Source organism: Dinoponera quadriceps, unplaced genomic scaffold (genome assembly GCF_001313825.1).
Source record: "Dinoponera quadriceps isolate SergipeBrazil2010 unplaced genomic scaffold, ASM131382v1 scaffold2600, whole genome shotgun sequence".
Lineage (NCBI taxonomy): Eukaryota > Metazoa > Arthropoda > Insecta > Hymenoptera > Formicidae > Dinoponera > Dinoponera quadriceps.
The window spans coordinates 2,043,272-2,069,635 of NW_014556795.1; the positions used below are offsets into that span (position 1 = coordinate 2,043,272).

Here is a 26,364-nt window from a genome sequence, read left to right on the forward strand (position 1 = left end):
AATCAAGGAAATTGTCTGCCCCATCGTTGAAACGTAATCTTTGAGTTACATGCGAAATTTGGACGAACGAAGCTTCAAAAACAGGCTATGCGGGCGCATAAACTGAGCAATTAGCAGCGTATGAACTTAATTCCGAGAGGAATGTTAATTTGAATTACAGTTGTAAAGATAACCGTAATGATGAAAATTGAAATAAATGTGAGAAAGAGGGAAAAAGTGAGTGAATGAGAGAGAAAGAAAGAGAGAGAGAGAGAGAGAGGGAAGATACGACATTCAATTAAAATCTCGACGTGGAAAAACTTCGTCAAAGGACCGACGGTCGAGAGAAAACGCGCGGTATCTGCTGCACGTTACGTAAACTGCGCGTAAAAGCTCGAATAGGGTTCAGAGATCGACGCGCCCTCGCCCACTTTGTTTACGTATTTGACATGCCGGCATTAGAAATTCGCACGGTATTTAATAATGCGGACGATAACCAGAGTCGGCTTTCATGTACCTCGTCACCCCCGACATGAATATTTCTCATTGCTTCCGTGAAGTTGTCCCCTCCACTTTTCCGCATAGCTTCACTATGCGTGCACCCTCTATGCGAGCGGAACGGAAAGGCCCTCCGGAATTCGCGAAACGGAAAATATCACCGCAGACTAATTACGGGACACCTTTTCGAGCATTCAATGAAATGTGTGGACAAATATCGTCGATGAGGCGAAATTTTCACGCGGCCGCTGGGTGGCCCGAGGATCGTGCGAACGCTCGAGGGCGCTCGAGAGCGCGGAAAGGGAGAAATGACGTAATGACGTTGGATTTAGAGACGTGGGGGAAGTTTATTGGGAAATACAGAGATGCGACAAAGTAATAAAGATGGATAAAAAGTGATACGGACGAAGTCGGGCGCGCACCCGTAACTTGCCCCCCCGCGCGAAATTCCCGGCGGGATCGTGGAAAACGTGCAAAGTTTCCCGAAGGTAAGCGACGGAACTTTCGTGGCGATGAAAAATTTTCCGCGCATACTTGCACTCTAAGTCTTGGATATCGAATCCAGCGTTTCCAACGAAGTGCTCGCGAACTTTTCTACTTCGCCACGTTGAGAAGTTTCTCAAACGTTATTCAGCAGCTACGGTTAATCCGATATCTCTATTCCGTTATGAGAATTGCTGTATGTATAGATTCGCAATGGGCACGTGGAAAAATAACGCACTCGAGTCGCATTTCATAGTAAATAATCTTAATTGGAAGAGCGGGCGCGATCATGAATTATTAATAAGATTTAATATTCTTTTCTCTCCTTCTTCCTCTCCTTCCCTCTCTTTCTCTCTTTCGAAATTACTTCATAATTTTGAACTACCATCTGTTCCAAAACCACTTGCTGACATTTGCTTATTTGTAATTACCTGAAATTTTGTCGACACCGTCTGACGAAATTATACACAGTGGTCCATTGAAATCGAGCATCTTAAATATTTCATTTGTTCTTGACGATACGAAAAAAATGTCTAAGGAAGAAATTGCGTCGTTCGAGGGGACGATTGTGATGACAGGTTATGATGACGGGAAAAGGTTTTTTCAAAGTTCTTTTTTTCGTATCGTCAAGTTTTCTCGTGTCATCGGAAACAAGTGAAATATTAATCGACGCTCGATTGAATTTCCCACTTAATATGCACTAATCATCCGCGAGTAAAATTGAACTTCTATCCACGAGGATAGACGACAATTTTACTTCAGTCACGTGTGAATTTCTAAACGCGCCGCGCGCGCGAGAATACTTAACCGTGCGAGATCGGAGAGTCGAGCGTGTGTTAATAAATACGAGTTAATTGTCTCTCACGATTTCCCCTTACGTGGCTGAAGCACACTATCTTCCTAAGCCTTTGTACGCAAATTTCGCGAAAGGGGTATAAAATCCTCACGAATCGGCGACATATATAAAAGGAAATAAGAGAGAGAGAGAGAGAGAGATTCGAGGCAGCGACAAGTGCGGTGACAAATGCCGCGTGAATGGTCGGTGAGTCAACAACATCGATCTTCCTGTACCGCAGATTGCGCCGTCCTCCTTCTCCTCGGGGCAGTGAGGAGAGGAGACCGAGGAGTAAACGACCGTAAATCCCGTGCCGAGCGATCCTCCGTCGCGCCTCCGATTCACCTTCGCCGCGGAAGCGAATCCTTGACTTTATCCGTACAGGACAGGATGATGCCACGGCGCTCCCACGCTGCCGCGAGATACCTACACGATTGGTACGGTAATTATCGGCCACCGGCGCGGATGAGAGCGGCGCCGATAAGAGAAATAATAAATAAAAATATTGAGCAATCCCTCTCTCTCTTTCTCTCTCTCCCACCAGCGCGTGCGCTCGGCGCAATGGAGATTAATCGTTTGTCCACCACCGACGGGAGAGAGACGACCACGGCGACCGTCGCGCGCAAATGCCATTTCGCCGATTGTATCCCCGTATTTCCACCGATCTTTAAATGCCAGAGACCGAGGAAGATAAAGGAAGATAAAGGACGGGACAAAAGGAGCAGGACGACGGTGCGTGCGGGCGAGCGAGTATTTTTATCCCGGCGATCCGTCGTCGCCGATGAATTTCTTGTTCATTGACGAATGGCCGCGAGGAACGGCCCCGTCGGCGACGTTTCGTCGCGAAATATCTTTCCCTACGCAGAGAACATTTCTTTAGACTTAATATTTCGATTTAATTGACTAAAATTCGTCTCACAAGAACAATATAAACGAGGTATTATTCGTTTGAGTAAGAATTTTATTCGTCCCATTTGAGAAAACTCTATTATTCAGCAGGAAAAACGCTATTATTTGAAATAATATTTCTTAACCAGGCAAAATGTTATTTGGTTACGATAAATATGTGAAATGAAACAAATAGTTTCTTGATGAGAAAGTTATCTTTCGTTTCAAACCAATTTTTTATTTAAGGTAAAGATATATATTCGTTGAAAGGTTTAACGATCGTACTTATTGATCGAAACATTAGTTTCCTTTGGAGCATGCCAATGATGAAATTTGTGTTCGGATGCAATGAAATTAATTCAATTTGGAGAAATTTTTTTCTCAGTGTACGATGGCTCAGTGTACGATACTTTCCGGCTACGTTTTTGCAGGTGTATATTTGTCCGTTGCACGCTTTACAGTGATTTTCTAAAAATATAATATACATCCTTTCTCTGACGTTCTATGACGATATATTTTTATTTTCTCAGAGCTAAAGCTATTACAGAGTTTAACTATGTAGAGTGCGCGAAAGAGTTTTCATTACTGTCCGCCTTGGGAAATGTTTGCAATAAATATCGTCATTATCTCGGTTCCCCCTTCCCCCGGCGGTATTGACTTATCGAAAATATGTCCGTGATATCAATAAAAAATGCGTTTAAATTGTACTTACATAAAAGCAGAAGGACCACGACACGTAACATGTTTGGTGGATCGTCAGTCGTCACGACTCTGTAATTGACTCTGTAAATAATATCAATATTTGATTTGTTGAGAAAGAGAGAGAGAGAGTTATGAGACAATAATAGCATTTGCATTTCGCGCAAAATTATTTTTTCTCTATAAGCGTGTAATATTCTAATAATATTATTTAATATTATTGTAATATTATATATTTTTTAAATATTCAACTCTAGAAACATATATAATACATATAATCGTAATTTTTTATCTCAAATGTATTGCAATACCAATTGTTTTATTACATAAATAAAGCGAAATAATTTTGTGTAAAAATACGTTTTACACTAAAAAAATTATACATATATATATATGTATATATATTTTTTTATTTACATATATTTTTCTATATTATTATTATTTTATTTTTTTAATATTCTAAGGATATTTTTATAACATTCTTAGAATATTATGGGAGTATTATTTTAATATTGAATAATATTCACATAATATTCTATGATTATTACGCGCTTATAGGGTTAATCTAATATCAATGTCGCAATTTAATGTTATCACAATTTATCGTTGTTAATATAACGCCAGACCTATTCGAAAATACATGAATTTAAATATCAGATTATGATTATGATGATGATAGCAATAAATGAATTAATATTGAAATGGACTCGTATTCAGCGCATTAACTTGATCTTAAATAACTTGATTAAGCTCGGACAATGATCCCAAAGTTTCAACGCGCAGACCAGTGATATTAGATGAAATGTCTTTTTAATTTTTACAAAAAAATGAGGATAGTCAATGTATATTTTTCCCGCAGGAGCAGGCGAAACGTTCAAACGGAATATTAATGAAAGTAGCATATCGACATGCAAGAGAGGTCCATAAAATATGTGTGTTCCCAATGCGAAGTCTAATTAAGGGATAATTGTTCCAGGTACGGTGCGGCATGTTTCGGAATCCCGCGGGCAATATCGGCCCGTCGATCGATGAGGTAATAAGCGGAGATAAGAGAAGGCGGTAGGTGGCTGAAATTTCGAGAGGGAAACTGCACGCCCGTGGTGAACTGGTTCAGACGACAGATTCTGAAGAGCTCCGAGCTGGAGTGGCTGTATAATTAGGCACGATAAATATGCAGCAGCGTTGGCCAATACAGGGCGGCCACTCGTTTGACCCGTTGTTGTACAACCGATGGGGACCGCACTGACAACATTTCGTAACGAATATCCATCTCAATCTCTTCGCGACAAATTTATTTCACCAAGCCGTGATCGACTTTACGCCTTCTGTGAGCAAGAACTTTATCGGCCGCGTCATCTCTTCAACTTGTTGATACCCGACGCTAAATATTGTGATCGAGACTCACAAGAAATAAATTGAAGAAACGGACATCTTGTACAATAATTCGGCAACTTTGAATAATTCTCATTTATAAATGATTATTCGAACAGAATTTTGATAAACAAAAAGTTATTTTGTTTGGTACCGCTTTGCATGTGGTTGTTCCAGGACACTCTGTATATTCATATTCTCGCAATATATTTCGCTATATTTCTTCTTTTCATTCATTTATGACCCGAAATCATCCGCGCCTCGATGATTTCGATGCAATTGTCGGGGGAAAAATTACAGGGAAAAATTCGTAGGTTAAAAAGGATTCGTCTGTTTTGAAGCGTCGAGGTTTCGAAACGCGTTTGACGCGAAAGGTCTAACGATGATGCTCCCCCGGCGCATAATGAATTGCGTCGTGCGCGTAATGCATCGAGTTGTGTCAAATATTCCACCTCTCTCCGCGAACGAGCGTGCAATGAATGTGTATAATTGCAATTTGTGTCTATAATGTAGTTACGCCGAACCTCGCACTCGCGCAGCTCACCGATTAATTCTCATTGAGCGGGTTGTTGAATCGTGAATTACGCGTTGCTGATTTCTACATCGAAAGCTATTATTATGGATATAATCGTATCCCTCACGTGAATGATACGATCGTTGCCTAGGGCTAGGTCGACGGCTTCACGTATGTATACGTGAATTATAGAGAAGATTCGTGTATACGCAACGGTTAAGCAACCTGCTATTAAAGTATAATCTTAATCATATTAATCACGAGAGATCAATGAGGTGCGTTAATTACAGAATGGAAGGAAAATCTCCGGAATCATAGTACTTCTGGATGACGTGATCAGAATTCTCGACTTCAGTCAGGAATTCCAGAGAGAGAGAGAGAGAGAGAGAAAGAGAGAGAACATACTGTTAAAATACCGTAAAACAACTCTGCGTTACGGCTGCCGTGTCTTCACTTTGGCTGTTTTTATTTGATGACGTCATAAACAAAAAGCCGCATATCAAATATATTATTATGTTATATTTACATTATGATATAATTACGTTATACGTGGAAATAAAAGAATATGCGTACAAAATAGCACTCGTGATAGATTCGACACACTTGTGAAAATGTTCGGACACTCTCCTTCAATCTGAACAATCAGTAAGTGGCTGCAAAATTAATAGAAATCATGAGAAAAGATAAGTTAAAAACTAATAAGCTGCATTAATTTTCGGCTATTTATCAATTACTGAGGTTAAAGGAAAGCGTTCGGATATTTTTACAAGCGTGCCGAGTTAATTACGAGAATGTCACTTTGTGCGTTGTATGTCTTTTTATCTCCACGTAAACCGCAACATATTTTAGCATACGCGATTTCTCGCTTCTAACGGTTTCTCGTCAAAGAAGGACGGTCATAGGAGCCTTAAGATGATTTCCTATAGAAATATCAATGCGAGAGCACAATAAACCTATTGTATTACGTTGAAGGTCTTCGGCGATCTTCGGCGCGTCGCGCGCTTGAGAGCATTCATAGTTTAGAACAATTGCTTTGAAACGCAAGTGAGCGAACACGTCGGACAGTGTCGGGCGTTATTTTTGATTTTATTAAAACAATCGAAGCCGGAACGTAATGAGAACTTACGATGCTCTCGTTGCAGTCAACGCGCCGCCGGTCACTGTGCGAGCAACGGCACCAATTTACAGGGCGACCTCTACATTTCATTCTTATCGAGAAAAAAAAAATACGGTCGGAATTCCTGTATTTCTGAATCACCCAGACCGCGTAAACCACTCTATCCCTGTAATTAATTAGGAAAACTATTTCTTGTTCCAGATTCAGCATAGTTTCGCGCCACAGGCGGACGTAATGTTAGGGATGCATTTCCTGCGAATGCAAATGCAACGTTTCGAGCCGAAAACAGTCGCTGCTAAGGTAAGCTCTCGGATTGTCTGTATTCTTTTATTCAATCATCGTAATTATCATAATCATCATAATTTCATTGATTATCTTAATAACACGTAAATAATAATACGTCTTAGGCCGTGATCTGCACGGAGAGAACAAATTTTGCCGGAACAACGAATTGTTTGTTAATATAGTGACAGTAAAAAAAATTCGTTGCATGGAAAAAATAATTTTGCTGTTACAGCAAAGCGTCGTTAGCAAGGCATTAAAATTTAGTTGGCACAACCAAATTATTTTGCTGTCCATATGTCCAGCAAATAGCGATTAATACTTTTAACAAATCTTTCTGCTGTCCAAGCAAATTTTTCTGCTGTCACTATATTAACAAACAATTTGCTGTCCTAGCAAAATTTTTTTCTCCGTGTGATTTACACTCACAGCACTGTGAACGTCATTCTATATTTATTGTTCATTACGCGCCAAAAAAAAGATAGATGACGCTTACAGCGTTGTAAGCGTGAATCGGGCATAATAATAATTAATAGCCTTAAGATCGTGATAATCGATAGCTGTACATCACACGAGAATGCGATGGACGTCATCGGAATGTACACGGAATAATTGACACGGAGATAATTAATGGAGATCATCACTGATTGACGCTGTAATATTGTTGTTATGTTTCTCTCACTAATTTATGTATAAAACATAATTAATCTAAAATATAACTAAATCTAAAGAAACTTTTTTCTCTATATAGTGACAGCATCCTAAAATCACAGTTGCGACTATCACAATACCCACTTTTACTGATTTTAAGAGAAGAAATACACGTGGTTGAGAGAACGATATCTCTGGTATCAATGTATCAAATATCTCTGTATACTCGATCCGTCGAAATCGAGCAACCTTCTTCTCTATTGCCACAACTGATTAAAACAAACAGAAAACATATTTTCTGTTTCAGATCCGGTTTACGGCGGGATTACGAAAGTGCAGTCGCAATTCCGGTGGATGCGGATGCTACACCGAAGAATCCGGTTCGGGGGCACAGGGTCGGCTCGAAGGTAGGTTTCCTGATTCTCTTTGCTCTTCCATTCGGCTCTCCTCCGTCGACAACCGAGATCTTATTGTCAAAATAACACAAATAACAAGCATTGAAACGCGGCCGGAAAGCATCGACGAGCCATATCTACGTTAGCATTTGCTTTGTAAGCTTGACTCTTACATCTATTCGACGATGTTGTCTTTTTGTTACAGATCCGAAAGCAGAACGCGACCGGCCCTGACTTCGAAGCGGTTCGGTGAGTAAAAAAATGGGTTTTCCGGCCTGAAAGGTGATGGGTGTTTACAAAACTCGTTAAGATCAATGCGATTTATTCGTAGCGATTTCTTGCATGTGTACACGGGGAAAAATAATGTTGCTGTTGCGGCGAAACCATCGTTGCTGCCGCGTATTCGTTGCGACAGCGAGAAAATTTAATTGACACAGGCAGATTAGCGAATTAGAGCAGAAACAGTTTGGTTGTCAGGATAGAAAAATCGTGCTGAGTGAATTTCTCCTTAGGACACGTTAATTTGCCGTTAGAACAAAATAATGTTTTCTTTATACATTCACCAATTTGTTCTTATAGAAAAATAATTTGTAGATTCAGCAGAATAACCCAGCGAATGATAATTAATATTCTTAGTGAATCTCGTTTTGCATATTTAAATAAATATATTAACTAAAGATCTAAATTTTGTATATGTGTGTGTGTGTGTGTGTGTAATCTAGATTTTCTTATATAATTTAGATATAATCTAGATCTTCAGTTAATATATTTATTTAAATATGATATTTCGTCACCATTATCTTATTCATTCTTATGTATGTGGTTCGAGCTACAACATTATTGAACAGAATTATTCATTTAGTATGATCACCTAATTATTTTGTACATTTTACAATGCGCTTCAGAATTGCGCCATTGCGGGCGAAACGCGCATTGCGTTGCTCGCCATAGATTTTGCAATCGCCGCGATCATTAATTTTATATATTTCTTACATTCGCATCGCGATTATGTTCAACAAGTGGATACGAATCTCGTTAAGTCAAATTTACTGAAATATGATACGTATAACATTAATTACGTTGATAAAAGTAAAATAGAAATTGTCGATAATTGAAACAAATTTAATATATATTTTTGAGATCGGCCTCTTTGGTTCTACCGGCTGTTTGAATTGCTAATTGAATCGTCAGGTGAACTTTTTCATAATTAAATAATGCAAATAAACTGTAAGCGTGCACACACGACGAATACAGATTTCGGAATAGAAAAAAGGTGAAGGCTCATATAAATGAAGCGGCAAATAAAGGTAGGAGAAACGCTTAGAATAATTTCGAGACAACTTTTCGCAAACAGAGATAAGATCCCTCTTTTTCGTTTTATGCTTTTCGCGACAAAAAAAAACTAACTTGCCGAAACCCGGGATCGAACCAGGGACATTTAGATCTTCAGTCTAACGCTCTCCCAACTGAGCTATTTCGGCTGGTGTTACTTATACATTGCGAAGGATGAAGAATGGATTTCCCTCCGTTATTTCTATGGATCAGGTCAAACAGACAAAAAAAAAATCGCTGCCGAAACCCGGGATCGAACCAGGGACATTTAGATCTTCAGTCTAACGCTCTCCCAACTGAGCTATTTCGGCTCGTGTCATCATCCTGGCGTGATGGACAAAAATAAGGCAAGTTTTCTCCATTGTCCTTATGAATCAGGTTGAGTAGGTAAAAAAAAAAAGAAACGATGCCGAAACCCGGGATCGAACCAGGGACATTTAGATCTTCAGTCTAACGCTCTCCCAACTGAGCTATTTCGGCTCACGTCCAGAGTGAGTTTCTTAATACTCCATATTTTATACGATTATGTTATCAGTAATAGTTGTGTTTAATTGTTATTATTATATTATCAATTGCTTCACACTGCATCACGGTAAGTGGTTTAAGAACACAAACGCATAAATTAACTTTTAATTAATTAATTATTATTTAATATTATTTTAATTAACCTAACTTTTATGTAAGTTATTTTCCATTTAGATGGATTTTAACTTAGCCAAGTTAACTTTATAGGTCATTAGCTTCTAACTTTTTTAACTTAACTCAGTTAAAAATAAAAGGTAACTTAGAGGCTATTCAACAATTGCAACATGTAATATTAAAAGAGAGCGAATCATTTGTGACGAAACTGTTGAAAAACGGAAGGGGGTAAAAATACCTAAATTTGGCGTGACGTAATTGCTGAATGGTCTCTGATTCTGTAAATATCTTTCTCGCAAAATTCGTTTTGAAACCACAGATTTTTTCACGGAATACGAATCGAGAACAGAACTGTTTACGATGTTAAACGTGACAGTCACAGCGAATTAATGTCTCCCTGATGCCGACGTAATCGCGTTTATTTCAGAAATAGACGAAGATTCAATTTCGCTAGTCGGAGTTAACGTCCGCGTCTCGCGGAAATAGATACCAATTTGACGTGGGATAACGGGATGTAAAGTCAGTCCGATAATTTTGCCTTCTTTCTGTCGCCGCGATCCCGCCGCGGTCACAGTTTTCGTCACGAGGGGACCCCCGAGATTACAATGGAAATTGTCAGACCGGTCGTCTTATTTCCAATGCAATTTAAGCATAGACCAACGACGCCGGGATCACGACGGGAGCGTCGTAATGACGTACTTTCACCGAGAGACCGAGAGTTAATCTTCTCTCTTTCGGCCCTTAAATATCTATATCTAGTCGAGGCGGAGCTTCCAGCCCGGCATGGTCGGCTCTCTCTGTGCCGGAATTCCGCGGGAATCGTAGCGAATCAATCAAATTCCCCGGGCAGGAAACCTCGAGGGAGACCCGACGAGTTGCATTAGAGAACAAAAGGAAATTGAAGATGTAGGGCAACAACCGGTCAGCCTCCGCTCCGCTCGAATACTCGCTGTCCGTAAAGGTCTTACGCGGTTATAGACAGCAATGACTTCGTGGATAGCAGAAGATCGTTCGATGATTAAATTTTACCCAGGATGGCAATTCGCATCGGACGCGCCGTTTTCACCATCGTCCGAAATTATCAATGCGCGAGTTTCACCTGAATCGACGTATCGCGTGTTACGAAGCGATCTGAATCAATCATCCGGACCGTTTTCAAGAAATGAGCTTCGATCAATGTAATGAAACACTTGTACTCCTTTACGATCGAAGTTCAGGCTGTGTTTACCCGGGAGGAAAAAGATCATTCATGAAATTCGCCCGTGTATGATCGTATAGAATCATATGTGTTCGCAATGAAAAAATATTTGCGTGTAATTTGCGAACGAGTGTATTTTTTTCACCGTGAACATCTATGATATTATATACAATCGTGTACGAGCAGATGTCATGAAATGATCATTCGAGCAGCGTCGATCGTTGGCATCCGCGGCGCATCTCGAGTAACGTGTCGAAAGTGCGTTGAACGTAATCCAAGCGACTCGTAAAAGTCGCTGGTACACGCGCGCACACAGGCTGCACGTACGCGATCGAATACGTAACGCCGGAGGGATCTTCTTCCTAGGAAGTGTCGGTGCACGACACCAGCGAATGAAAGTTTTTACTTTCGTTCGGCGATATTAACGAGAACCCGCGAGAGCGCGCGGATACGAAATTCAAACGTCGCTCTGTTGCAAAATCGCCCCTTGCGGAAAAGTAGTCGGGATAGAAGAGAGCATCCGCACGTCGTGTTTTTTCCAGCTCCCCATTTCAGAGAGCGGATATGTGGAGCGATTAATAGCGCTGCGCGCGTGAAAGAAAGTCTGAAGTGCACGGGGGGAATCGCTGAAGCCGCGCGCTTGCTTGTAAACATCGATTGTAAACGTCGATATCGGAGAGACCGGCGTCGTCTTCACTCCTCGCTCGTGTGTTCCGCCGTTTATCGATCGATTAACGTCTCAGGTGGCACTGACTCAGTTTCGCGCACTTATCTTAAACGTACGTAATACGATCGCAAGACGTTACGTACGTTTAAAGAAGGGTTCGCACGAAACCGACGCGCGCGCCCCACCTGCACCGGAAAAAGAGTTCGCTAACAATTACCGAACATTTAGCGAAAGTGCTTTCAACCAAATCATTTGGTCACACTAACCAAACCATTTAGTTACACGCGCCATGCAAATAAACGATTTGGTCACTGTATTCAACCGAATCTTTCAGTTGAAACTATTTCACTCAATGTTTGGTAATGATCGCCAAACTTTGTTTTCAGCGCGGAGTCGTTATCGAAGAGGAAGTTAATTTCTTCGAATTAATTTCGGTTGAAATGTCGCCGAAATTGTTGGCTTTCTCGACGGCAGAGGAGAGGAACGATTTGCTTCACGTTCGTAAATATTGATTCGCCCGGGAAATTTCCGGAAAGTGATGCGAGATAATTAACGACGATTCGCCGTAAATCGTAACGTGACCGTCGATCGTTTCATTAGTGTGCAAGGAGGTTATCGTTTACGTTAAAATTAGACACGACCGACACGGTAAAACGGCAATTAATAATAGAATCGGGAACTCGAAACCCGAGGCTCTTTCCCTCCCGTGCTTTGGATTAAAAATTCGTCGGGTTGCGCTCGCCAGCCGGCGCTGTTTTGCGCGAGCCGAGGTACATTATTCAATACCGCGGTGAATTCGTTGGTTCCATTAAAAAATCGTGAGGTACCTCCTCCTCCGGCGGCTCTCGCATCCCGCAGCCGCGCGATGAATTTGGCGAAAAACTGCCACGTAAGCGGAAGGAACGTCGCAGTTATTGTCGGCCGCAGTTGTTGACCTTTAAATATGAAAAGCCTCTGGTACGACGCTCCGCTCAACTTTCACCTTTTCCGCGTTTAAAACGACGAAGACGAGGCTCTCCTGTGCGGGCGCACGGTCTCATCCTTGAGAACGATCCTTGCCGTGAGCGAAAATTCTCGCGTTGTTGTTGTTGAAACGCGCGAGTCGCGTGCGATCTCTTTGTGCAATCATACTCCGTCGAATAACTGAAATAACAACACGAGATGATTGCCACTGCGCAGAATGTGAGAAATGCGCGCATTCTCGCTACCGTTGCCGCGTAAACGTTTCACGTCTCTGCCTGTTTTTTTTTCTTCCTTTTTTTCTTTTTCATTCGCCTGCAAACTGATAAAATGACAATGCTCAGGGTGAAAAAAAAAGAAAAAAGGGATTTCTCGTATAAAACAAGTGGAATTCATTCGCCAGTTGTCTGTGAAAGACGATTGACGCGCGTACGCTTCGCAATATACACATATATACACACACACACATATATATATATAAATGGAATTTTTTCACCGCGATTGAAAATAGCAGCGAATGATAACATCGTGAAATATGACGCGCGGTGAAAAGCGAAACTGTTATCGCGGCGGGGTGTGATTTTCGCGGGGAAAAATCGTGCGCGTCGATCGAGATTTTCAATAATCGAACAATGACGATTAATATTGCAGAACGTTGCCGGGCGACGATTAAATCCCGACGATGGGATTACGAGGGAAAGTTGAATATCTATTTTACGACGAGTAATTAACAATGACGCAAGAGGGATTGTTAACGGGAGATGTACGGAAGGGATGAAACGGAACATTGTGAAACGCGCCGCGACACTCGCGGGTTAAATTACTTCGGGTGTGTATATATGCGAAGAGTCGCGTGCACTGATACGTTTCGTGCTTTTAAGCTCGCCGTCCGCGGATATAGGCACGGGTAGACATGAACGAACTTCGAAATTGCTCGCCGCGCATGAGAAAAGAGAGAGAGAGGGAGGGAGGGAGAGGAACGTGTCGGGGTTCCTCCCATCCTACGAAGCGCATGGACATTTCGCGTTGTTGAAGTATTTCCGCGGCGGAACGACCGAGTGCACGCGTTCCGTTTCGTGTGAAATACAAGCCAACACATTTCGGTGCGTGCATTTGGCTGTTTCTTCGCGCTCGGCTGTCTCCAAATACGAAATGCATGTCGCGAGTGTAACCTTACTTTTTTACGGCCCGAGAATGAAATTACACGCGAAATCGCCGCAGAGCCGGGGAACGTCACACACAATTTCGTTATTCTGTCGTATGATTATCTGTTATTCGCCACCTTCGCTTAAATTACCGTCTCAGTGATGATTGCTTTGAACAACGCCAGACTACGTTGCTTCTCCGCGCGGGAATAGTGCTAGAATCGAGCAGACGTAATTGCCCGCTTTGTAGCTTCTTGAATTAAAATATAAATAATAATTTTGTCAACTTAAGTTTATTAAGTGCGTATATTGATTAAGATTATGTAATATTTCTTTCCCAATGAAGAACCTAGTGTTTTTAAATTTCGATTTTCCCGTTCTAATAAATATTATCTCGAAGTCAATTCTGACAGTCTCAATGTTGGAAATTTAATATTCGTCGCAACTGTCTTGACACATACAAGCCAATGTCTATTTACGAAGGAAATATCATGTTATATATAGTCAGTTAAATTTCTATTTTTAGTAAACATTTGCAAGGAGCTTTAACTATTATACTTGAATCGAGTAAATAGTACGTGTACGGCGGCACTTTTCAGTATAGAATTCCAGAAATGCTAAATATTTACCACCCGATATTTATCGCTTCTGCATTATTAAAATATACTAATCACACGCCGTTCGTACGGAGAGGATGCGAGTAATATAAATATAAATTCATATGGATATAAATTGCCGGAGGACGGGAAATCGGAGGGCGGTTCTCCGGTTGAGCAAGCATTTCGCTCGAATTGTTAAAGGCTATCGGCGCGGTTTCGCGTAATCTCACGTTATGATGTCTCAATTAGTCGCCAGGATCCGAGGCGGGGAATCCATTTGTCGTACGTCACGACTGCGACCGGGCCGTCATTAGGGCGGTTTCGAATTCCCCGTCGGTTCCCTGCAGGCGGCCGATTATTATTTTAATTCACCCCCGTAATCGCTCTCAGCGAATCGACGCCAAGTTTCCGAGCGCAGCGCCGGTGTGGGCGCTCTAATTGTGTTGCTCGCGACTGTCGGCGAAGTTGGGAGCCGGTAATTTCCACAAGTTCAAAGCAACGCGCACGGATATGCGAAAACGGATGTATGTTTATTCGGAACACACAACGGGAAAGCGCGAATCAGGCGGCACGAGGTACGCGTTTCCGGCGTGTTAAACGGTTAAACAACACACATCTCGAAGCGGCTCGAAGAAACGCCGAATTGTTTCCGACTGCCGCATTTTATTATCACCGCGCCGTAATTATCCGAAAATCTCAATTCGTCATCGCTTCGACGTCGGCTTCCGCGCGTTATGGAAGAAGCGTTGTAACTTTGGCGAACATCTCCCTCGATCTCCGGTTATCGTCGAACATCGTGAGGAACATCCAGCTCGAGAAAGTGCGCGGTGTTCCCCGCGGCGTCTCGGTTTACGAGCCGCATCTTCGTTGCGTCGCACTACGTTGCTCATTAATGGAGCGCTTAATGTTGCGCGCACAACGCGCACGATATAGTTGCATGTGAATGCGGAGTGTCGCAGGACTTTCTCCGAACACTCGGAAACCGAACCGAAAAGAATGCCGCCAATGTGGAACGCGAATCCGCGGGCCGGTGAATGATGGAAAATTAGAAAGTTTTACAGATTACGGGAGCGGCGAATAAATTAATCCCAAGTCATCTCCATTCTCTTCGGCAGATCTTCGAGGAAGGGGGGGGGGAGCGTTAATTCGCAATATTGCGCGGCAATAAAGTCGCTTGAGATCGGAAAACGGAGGCTCGATGGTGATTTTCACGCATCGATCCAGATTTGTTAAAAACAGCGAGATTCAAATGCACGGGAAGGAAAATCGCGCGTGGAGATAAACCGAACGCGCAGAGTCTATAAAACCGTTATTTATTTATCAATATTATATATCGCATCGAGGGTGCGATAACCGCATAGTGTATTTTTGGCTTTTCCGCCGGAAAACAATTCCGGTAAACAATTTCTCGCAAATTTAATCTCTCTTGATATATAAATTATTGTGCTACCAGCGGTAGACGATCACGATACGATTTTCGGAAAATCGATCTTTTACATGTTTCACCATATACATTTTATTTTTTCGTTCTTTTCTTAAATGTTTATTGCATGTTTAAATGTTTAATTGCATGAGATTCCTCGGATCGAATTTTAGAAAGTCGATTCTTTCAGTCCGGCTGTTTTCTCTTGTTTTTTTTTTTTTAGCAAATCGATTCTAATCATTCCGACTCAAGATCGATTGAAAAATCGACTTTTTCTAAAAGATCGCCCGTCACTACCCGTGTATCGACGCGGAGGGAGCATTCATCCCACGCGAAACTAGCGCGTCACGTCAGCGCGGAAGATCTCTGACGCGAACAGCGAGGGAGCGCTAATTTAGATTTCTTCCAGTAAAGTTCGCGCGTGGAGAGAGAGATAAATAGAGAGAAAGAGAGAGGAGAGAGAGAGGGAGAGAGATGATCATCCTCGAAGTCGCGAACAGTCACAGTTCGCCGCTCCGACGTGTCGGCCGTTCCTGCATTTTAACACCTACCTAATAAATGATACTGCGGAGTAACAGAGAGCCGTGGTTAATTAGAAACTTAGAAAGTAATGACGCAGGATGAGATAATTGTTACGTCGCCGTCGGACGGAGAGTTTCCGCGTGGCGGGTTTACTTTCGAGCGTCTTCCTTTTCTTTGTCGCGGCACATTTCTCCCGTGTTTACGAGGTTACACACTTCAGTACGTTCCATGCGTTTCTCCGACGCGATGCGCTCGCTCGATTATCTTCGCGATCTGGTCTTCCGCGCTGAGTAGCGATTGGGAAAGAATACCGGTAGGTCAGCTTCCCGCACACCTATTTTTACATCGAGAGTTTCGCGTGATAACTCTTAATTCTTTACTGGAGGGAAGAAAGAAAGAGAGAGAGAATGAGAAACGAAAGAGGAAGAGAGAAGAAAGGAGAAATTACGGTGGAAAATAAGCGCGGGCGTGAATTAATCGTTTACATTTTTCTCGTGTTTACACACGAGGGAGGGAGACATTAATTAAAGAAACGGGAGAATGAAGTTTCCCGAGAGATTTTTCCCGATAAGTCCGCCGCCAGACGAGACGGAGTCAACCGGAAAAAAGGGAGTTATGATAATGAAGAATGCACGTGGAATACACGAGTCTGCGTCCGTTTCTTTTTCTTTTCCTTCGCGTTTACCTCAGGCATCTGTGAATATTGATGTTTACCGGCCGGGGAAACGGGAACCGTTGAAGCACGGAAAGAAGAAGAAGAGGAAGTAATTGAAAGTAACAGATGGGATAGCTGATCTGCACGCCGGTGTATTGGTTAACAATGCTAATTGGATCGACACAACCGCGTCTGTAATTTAATGTAAAGCGAGCAACGGCACAATCGCGCGCGCCTTTATTTAGAATTAACAGCGAGGCCTTATTCGACCGCGATCGCTATGCCAGGGATTAGATTTGATGTATGACCGCTCGCAATTTACTTTCATCCTCGAAATATACAGGAACCGGGCGAATATGAGGATGTAAATACCGGCGAGGAACGCCGGCGACAATTCCCGCAAAAGCGGTTTGATGTATTCCCGACGCGTTTCTCTCTTATGTTTTATTCATCGATGTGTAACTTATATTTAAGAAATCTGGAAATTGTATATGCCGTGATATTATTTTTATCGGGGCTCCAACGACTACATACACATCGTTCAATTCGGAATTAATTTTCACGAGAGAGAGAGAGAGAAAGAAAGAGAAAGAGAGAGAGATCCCAGCACGAAATATTCTATGAATATTCTTATGAAATTCGAATGCTCTTAATTCCAGAATATTCGATTCGAATCGAATATTCTGGAATTAATTTTATGGATATATGTAGAATATTGTATGCAGGAAGAGAGAGAGAGAGAGAGAGAGAAAGTGAGAGAGAGTATGTTCATAATAAAAAAGAAAGTCTTTAGAACATTCGTAAAAATTCATTTATTGCGTACGTGTAACGCATTGATCTAACCGAAAGGTAAATAATTCTCTACATATACATACGCTATGACATATACACTTAATTAAAACCTGAGATTTGCGTGTGCACGCGTGAGATTGCTTTCGTGTGTCTTTTAGGCTCGTATTAACCGTTGTTACTTGAAACATTTTCCCACGTGACATACTCGGATCTGAGTGAAAAGATTTGAGTTTTTTCTTTTTTTTACTTGAATCATATATACACGAAATTACATTTCTGAGCGTGATTCGGCTGAAAAGCTCGCATCTAATTCTAAATTAAATTCTGAGCATCTCACCTGAGACACAACTGAGGCAGCACAAAACGTCAAACCGGGACATAAGACGTCTCCGAGACGTCTTAAAAACATCTTCAAGAGCAGAGGAGTCGAGGACCAGACGAGCATTCAGTCGCAGAAACAGAAGGATCCCCGTAGGAAGTTTCCCCACTCGGTCGATTGTTTCCAGTTGTCCCCCGCCGGGTTTCAACGCGGCTGAACGTTCGCACGAATGTTTTCGATCGCGGTAACGGGGATATCACTTCTCGCCGCCTCTCGGCAATTTCATTCCTCCCGTCACCGACTTTCATCCGGTCCCCTGCAAGAGAGCACCGACTCCCCTTTTTTCCCCGTGCAATCCGGGGTAAAGCGCGAATACACAGGCCCTCCGATAAGAGTGGGAGACGCTCGCGTCGTAAAACTGTGCGGCCGATCCCACGGGAAGAGAGTTAATCGTTGCCATGTAAATGATCGATTACCCTTCTACACGCTGCGCGAAAAAAGAAGAAGCGAACGAGGGTTCGGCGTGCAGGCGAGCGTGGAGAGGACGGCGCTCTCGGGCGCGCGTCGCGCTCGGCGGTTTTTCGCAATCAGCGCGGCTGATTACTTCCTCTATGGCTCACGATATCTCGGCACTAGGAAGATCACGTAGGAAGGGGGGAGGAGAAGGTGAAGAAGCGCTTTCTGCCGCATTTTCTGCGACCGCCATGGCATTTCGTCCCGAGGGAGGAGAAGAGGGAAACAACTAACGCGCCTAAGTGATCGCGCGTCGTTTAAAGCGATAATAAGAGTACACACACACACACACACTCGAGGACCGAATCTCGGCGATGTAGCGTGTAACTCCAGCCGGCGGGTCTCGGCGATGATTTTACGAGATCGATCGGCCGGCGCGTCTCGTGTCGATCGGACCCGTAAAAAGCCCCCCTCGTGTGATTATGACATGGCGAAAGGTCGGAGCCGAAATCACCTGAAAGACCGACGAGTCACGACGGGGATCACCGGTCGGTCCTCGCGCACCTCCCGCGCACCGGTAATCACCGGTGCTCGCTTTCGCAACGAGCCGCCGTTACGGCCGCGCGCTACCGGTCACCGGCTAATTGGGGCCCGGACCCTCCGCTTACGACCCGCGGGGCCCGTAATCGTAACAGCATTTTAATTCCCGGTCATATCGGTAGCTCGCTCGACCCGACGCCGTTTCGCTAATGGGCGCCGAGAGAGCAGGGTCTCTCTCTCTCTCTCTCTCTCTTTCTCGAGGCTCTGATGGAGACGTTGCTGTTGCACCGCGTTATTAACCAGCGCAGATGTCGCGGAACGCAACGTGTATGCCATCGCCGTGCACGTGGCTGGCATTTAAGCTGCGACCGGCCGCGCTAATATTAATTAACGCTAATTCTCAAGTTGCGTAAGAAGCGCAACCGGGAATGAAAAGCCCACGGGGCCCGAGCGGGGGCTTTTATCCTGCGCGAGTTATTATATTCTACGCCGGTTAACGTGAAACTCGAAACGAGCCTTCATGTAGATTACGTGATTATTGTAATTATCCTCCCACACGCGGATGGATAGGCTCATCAATATCAGTACTCGTACCGCCGCCACCTCGTTTTTCGGACATAAACTACTCACACTGGTATCATCATTGTGCGATTAATGTTATTAATATTTTGTCGGGTCCGGTAAAGGTGCTGTTGTTAGAGGAGGAGGAGAGAGGCGGTATTATTACGGTCCTTGTAGATATAATGGCCCCTCTTAATATCCTCCGCAATTAGGCGGGGAATTCCAGCGATCACTTATGGAATCATTTGTTTAGTAACCCGTTACGCGGTTATTATACGCCGATACATACAATAACCGGCATTCGTTGCAACGCATTTTTACCCTCGAGCATTTCGAAACGTTTTCAAGGGGTATTTTAGCGACTTCCTCGTTCTTCTTAAACGGACTCGTGGTATCACACGAATGCACGTACACTCGTGCGCTTTGTTCGTTATTTAACGTTTTATTCCACTATACGTATTTCGGGTTAGGCAAAGTGTTATGCAAAGTTAAATAATATTATGGTATATTAATGTTATGGTATAGCGTGCTCTCTGTTTAATGACAGAGTTTTCTCGAATAAGACGATAATATTTTTCCCCGAGCAAATAATACTTCGTGTAAGTATACGTTGTTTCTATGAAACGAATATTATTTCAAATAGATAGAAATACTAAATCTGAACGTATAAGTGCAATGAATTAAGATTCAACGGGATCGTGATAAGATCTGAATTTTTCGCTCGGGTCAATTTGACCCGGTGAGTGCCGGGCCGGGATTAAAAATCGAGAAATCTCGACGAATAACGGCCGTTCGCGAAATCGCAATCTAAAATCACCGACCTCGGCCTCGCTGGTGAATCAACCGCAAGAATTTGACCCGCTTTTGCGTTGTGTATAAATTAATACGCGTTGGCCGCACACCGCAGGCTACGCACTCGAATATCCGGTATTCCCGGCGAACGGATAGATATTTACGAACGTGACCGACCCTAAGTCAATGCAGGCGCGCGGAATGTCGAGTTGTCCCGAATCGTCAAGGAACAGCTTTCCTCTTCTCCTCCTCCGACGCCTCTTCGTCGACCCTCTTCCACCTCTGTGACTCCCTTTCTCAGATCGCCGGATCAATCGGTGGCGAAACGAGGTCTTCAAACAAGTAGAGTACCGGCGAATTCTCCCTCCTCCCCCCGGCGCCAGCCAATTCGTGTGGGAGAAAGGAAGAGAGCGTTGCCCAAGCACACAGGCCGTGCGGTACGTGGAACAGGAACGTAATTATTATCGCCGGGTTACGTATTCGGATGTTCTTCCGCTCGTCGAATCTTCTCACATACTACACCACGCTCGCATAGACGGCTCGGAACAATGGGTTGGCCTCAGGAGCGATTCCCATATTATGCAAATGCCAGCACTCTCCCTGCTCCGTCGGCCGTTCCTCGTCCCGCCTCGCCTCCTCGCCTACCCAGCTCCCTCAATAGCAGGATAGGATAGTTATGCTGATTCGGAACACCCGAGTCGAGTATAATGATTACGTTCGAATCCACTTTTACGTACGAATCCGAAAAGTTAAGTATCTCAGAACAAGACGGAAAGCTCCCTCTTATTGCATGTGCAATTGACATGCACATGTCTCGGACACTTCTTTCTTGCCCCGTTCCTTTCCTTTCTTTTCCCTTTTGACTAAAACGTTTTCCGAACATTTCCGAAGTGAAGGGATATCCTAGAAAAATAGATCTGCATAAAGGTGTAACTTGAAGTTAGTTTTCGTTAGAAAAGATCCCGTTCCCAATTCTGAAAAGTTGAATCGTGTTTATTTAAAATATACCGTGCCAGGTTTCGGGATGCAAAATCGACCTTTGAGATATTAATACTTTGATTTATTATACGTCAAATGCGTTCCTTAAGATGCGTAATAATTTCTGCAAAACGGAGCACCTCAGAGTTGCAAAATTTTCTTCTCTGACTTGTAAAACTTTTCGGAAAAAAATTCCTTTCGCCGCAATGTGTCATTTATGTATTCGCTCACTCAGCTACCCGGAAGCAACGCGATATAAGCCGAATCGTATTTTATTGAACTGTGCATTTCTCCAAATAAGATCATGTTTTTCACATCGAAGCACGATGAAATTATTCCTCCCACGGATATCAAGAGATATTTCCGTTATGCATATCCGGTAAACGAGTTATAAATATTTTATTAGCACGCGTAGCTCGTCATGTAATCGTAATTAAATCACAGAGAACACACGAGTATTTAAACCGTTCGCATTGAGAAAACGTGCAATTGTGAGGCATCGATTGCCACTCAAATTAAAGACTCATATTTGCCCCGTAAAAGTTTCTTTATCATGTGTTGCATCTCTCTCTCTCTCTCTCTACGGCTAATATAAATTTCGATACGACAATTCAATTAGAAAGGCGGCTTTCGTGGTAATCAAGTTCGAAGTAGCAAACACGTCAACTTAAATTTGCAATTTCCTCGCGTGAAAAAATAAGGTAATTATGAGAAAATCTCTCCCGTTTTCTCGACTCTTCGTTCGCTTTTCATCGTACGACGCTTTGCCAACGGCAAATGCAGAAATAAAATATTCAGAACCACTGCATGTAACCTGGTTTCGCGACTTCGGTTTATCGAGCTAATATTGGATCTATGTGTCATCCAAATTTACCGTCATTTGATATTTTTGAAAAAAAACATAGAAAACCGTTTATATTTTATCTCTTTTATATTTTTTTTCCGAATGAATTATACTTGCAAAGTATTATTATCTTACAAAAATATATTCATTCGAAAAAAAATCCCGATAAAGCGCAAATTTGCACAGAAATACGATCGTCTCGCGCGGTTTTATGTGTCGTGAAATAGATAACGCACCTGTGAAATCGCGGATGAGTCACAATGAACTGTCCATTCACGCGCGTCTAAGGTCATTGTTTTACACACTGCCAATTTTCACTCTTACTCACACACACACACACAAAGTATTACATTTTCTCATATTGAGTCACCGTGTCGCAAGCTGTGTACTCGTGTAATCTCATGTTTTGAATTAAGGGAAATGACGCAATCGCGGTACGGAGAAGGAAGGCCGCGCCACAAAATTTTTCGAAATACCGTCTTACCAAGAAATTATGAAAGTTTCGTCTTCGGAGAAAAATTCGCATCAGTGGATCAGAAAGACAGATAATGTCAGGAGCTATTATTCGGTGCTTGGTGAGATCTCTATTCTTCCTATCCTTAACGGGAAGGTGATCGCCGCACCTTGACGGCGATAAATCTTTTGGTTAATCTTGCGTTCCAAATTATGGCACCGAGTATCCTTTGAAAAAAAAAATGACCAATTAACGCGGGAAACGAGTATCGTCACATTTCCTAAATCGGATTAACTATCGGTGAGATTGTATGACGCGTTTGTAAAAATATTTCGGAAAGTGTTATCAGCGTATTAACACAGCGAAATAGAACGGGGTGGACAGACGGAATACGCAATAATTGAATTCGTTTCAATTCTATGACGGATACGACTGAGCGATTAAATTCACTTCGCCAGACGACCGTCACGTTTATGACTCGCGATAATTACATTTAAACGTTTCATTTTCGTTTTCCGGCTCTCCTTTTCAATGTTCGCGTACTTCAACGTTTCGAAAAGAAAGGAAAGAAGGCAAAACGAGGGAAAAAACCTACCAAGTTATAAGATGGAAATTTCAATAATGTCTTTGCCAAAGTACGTATTTCTCGCGCGAGAAAAAGCGAGTCAAAGGAGCATAACGTTAAAGGGTACGACGCTTTAATTACGATTCGACATAATGGGTTCATTTCCACCCCTGTTTCACGGCCCATTTAAGGCTAAATGTGGCCGTCCCGTTCCGTCTCTCTCTCTCTCTCTCTCTCTTTTATCTATGTATGTAAAAATGCACTTCACTAATGTGCCGGTACGAGATAAAACTGTCGTTAAATTTTAGACTGACCTTCCGAAAGAGATAAAAATAGCGAGAGAGAAAGAGAGAGAGAGAGAGAGCTAGAGAGCGAGGACGCTAAACCAAAGGTACGTCGATACGTGCGTCTGTGCCGTGCATTTTCCATCTCTATTTAGCGTCGCATTTAGCGCTACATGTGGCTCTCTGATTCCGAGCGTTATTTGTCTGGTACGTGGCGGTCAGGTTTAATGACAGCGCGAGATGAGAGGTGTTCAGCATGCGGCGAAGACCAAAGTTTCGTCCCGTGTGACCCAATTCCCCGCAACGCGCACTTTGCAAGTGCGCACGGTCACTTAGCTTTCCGCCAGACAACGGCCGGACAATGAGAATTTTAATATCTGATTATCGACGTTCGGTATATATAATACAGATAAAATAACGGGAGTCGCGCGAAAGACGTCGGCGAATCGGCGCCCGATCGAAGTTAATCGAGCAGCCGGATTAAATCGCGCGGATAATCGCCTCGCGTCGATCCCCGGCTGGGGGGAGGACGTGAGGAAGTGATACGGATTGCGGAATAATTTCCTGAGATCGCGTGGCGCTTACTTCGCGTTCTCGTGCGTGTAACGAGGCGGTATATGCTTCGCTGATCCAGCTCAAACAAGGAGGAACGGTAACGCGAGACGTCAACGCGCGCGCGCGGCAAGTACGTGCCATAATCGCATGTAACGATACGGCCTTCCCGCTTTCTCGGCGAAATAAAAGACTTTCTTTCCCACGCGCTCGCCTCGAAAAAAAAAAAGCGCCGGCGCTGCTCTAATCATCCACCTCCGCCTGGCGCGCGTGAGTTTCAGCGCGCTCTCCGCCCGAATATCACCCGCGGGATTTCCTTCTGCTCGCGCCCGGCGCAAATAACGTTACCCGAGATCGTCAGGTATGCCGGGATATATCGTATATATATATATATATATATCGTGTAACTTCAATCCACCGCCGACGTTAACTTCTGCCCCCGGTTGCCATTGATCTCGAAGCTGTCTCTCGTAATTGAAACCATCCGCACTTTCCTCTCGTATTGCGTTGAGCTAGTTCGGTCGTAGAGTGTGCGGCATTCTTCCCGGCGATATTAATGGGCTTCTACGAAACGGGCGAAAAAAATCGGCATCAATTCGAGACTCGTATTCTCATATGTAAGCATAAATACGATCTTGTATGAAGGGAAAAGTCTTGCTTACGTGCAGAAATTCTATGCAGTTCCGCTAAATATATCATATTCCTGTTATTCGTGAATAATTTGTATGAATTGAGAGAACAAATTATTGGATAAAAGGAACGGGAGATATCTTCAATTGATTGACACACTTTTTAGTTCGAAGATTAATTATTCTCGGACAACAAACGCCGGCCCGGCACCCCGCTGTGACGTGTTTCAAAAGCACGCGCGCTGAACGACTTCACTAAAGTGGATATGACACAGTTTTCCCTTTCCGTTGTAGGCAAAAGCATCGCGTATTTTTCCAACGGTTCCTGTTTGCTCTTAATAACGGCAATTTGATGTTTACGATCCGGCGGTTACGCGTTACGTAGTATTCGGTTAAACGCGAACGTTGAATGACTACGTCGGCGTTTAAAAAAGAGAGTTTTTACCATACATTTCGGGAGGAAGCCACACACGGAGAAAATCAGATTCGTTGGAACAGCAAATTGTTAACATAATAACAGCCAAAAAATTTGTTGCACGGAAAACATAATTTCGCTGTTGTAGCAAAACGTCGTCGCGACACAGCGATAAAATGTAGCCGGCATTATCGAATTATTTTGCCGTTCATATATCCAAAAAATAGCAATTAATGCTCTTAACAAATCTTCCTGTTGTCCGAACAAATTTTTCTTGCTGTCGCTATATTGACAAACAATTTGCTGTTCTGGCAAAATTTTTTTCTCCGTGCACACTAAACGGTGATTAAATCGCACAACGAAGCAGCCGTGTTGCTTTACGACGAAGCCGTCTCGCGCGCGCTAACGATCGAGCTGTCGCATCAAACGTGACATTTTCCCACAATGTCCTCCGCGCGGGTTCTATAATAGGATCGGATTTTTTTCGTAGCGCGATATTCAAGCGCGAAAGCAGAAGCAAAGACACGTGGCGTCGCGGCGGTATGACGCTAGAACGCCGGAGAATCTCGAGATCGAACCAACAACGATTTCCTTTTAGTACGCTGCGCTATTCATAGGATGTACGTGTAAGCCCCGGGGGGAGCTTTCTTCAATTCACCTTTTAACATTTAACGGCCAATTAAACGTTGCAAAATTGCGCGCGATTTCGGGAACAGGAATCCGTCTTCCCGCTTTTCCCGCTTTTGTTGGATTTTTCCTTTCGCGTACTGAGAACGAGATTTCTTCAAATTTGATAAATTTTACCGCATCCAAGCAAATCTCATCACAGATAATTTTCTTATGAAAAAATTATCCGTTTCATTTTATTTATTGTAATTAAATGTTATTTTATTTGGTTAAAACACATTATTTCAAATAATAGCGTCCTTTCTGTTAAATAATAGATTTCTCCCAAAACAACAAAATTTTCACTCATATAAATAATATTTCGTATATGTTTTTGTGAAACAAATTTTAGCCAAATAAATAGAGATGCTAAATCTAAGGTAACCTTTTTCTCTGTGCGGAGAAACACTTCTCGAGATACTTACTAAGCCCAAGTTACGGCCTAATTTTGCATTAGCGAAAACTCTCAGCATCGGGCGAGTTTTCATTCTCTCACATTTTTCCAGCCGCCTCCGTGTAATTTTGCATCATAATATAAAAGTTGCGCTCACATCGGAGTGGGAGTTTCCCCCCTTTCTCTCTCTCTCTCTCTCTCTCTCGGGGAATTGATTCGCCGTAGTGTGTGTGCTGATGTGCACTGAAAAGGACGCGCCGTTGAATCCGGGACA

At 43.0% G+C, this 26,364-nt stretch overlaps 1 protein-coding gene and 3 non-coding genes across 5 annotated transcripts in view; all 4 read right to left on the bottom strand.

The window, feature by feature from the left end:
* The window catches only part of LOC106748274 (mucin-5AC), a 52,958-nt gene that overhangs the window by 14,409 nt on the left and 12,185 nt on the right, over positions 1 to 26,364 (bottom strand). For both annotated transcript variants that reach the window (XM_014626648.1, XM_014626647.1), the window contains exon 2: positions 3,396 to 3,466. In XM_014626648.1, the coding sequence (XP_014482134.1) occupies positions 3,396 to 3,426 (31 nt within the window). In that variant the 5' untranslated portion in view covers positions 3,427 to 3,466. The remainder of the gene's footprint in view (positions 1 to 3,395; positions 3,467 to 26,364) is intronic.
* Positions 9,121 to 9,193, bottom strand: Trnaf-gaa. The gene has a single exon. It is a non-coding gene; the product is annotated as a tRNA-Phe (tRNA).
* Positions 9,283 to 9,355, bottom strand: Trnaf-gaa. Its single transcript has one exon. It is a non-coding gene; the product is annotated as a tRNA-Phe (tRNA).
* Trnaf-gaa lies at positions 9,452 to 9,524 on the bottom strand. The gene has a single exon. It is a non-coding gene; the product is annotated as a tRNA-Phe (tRNA).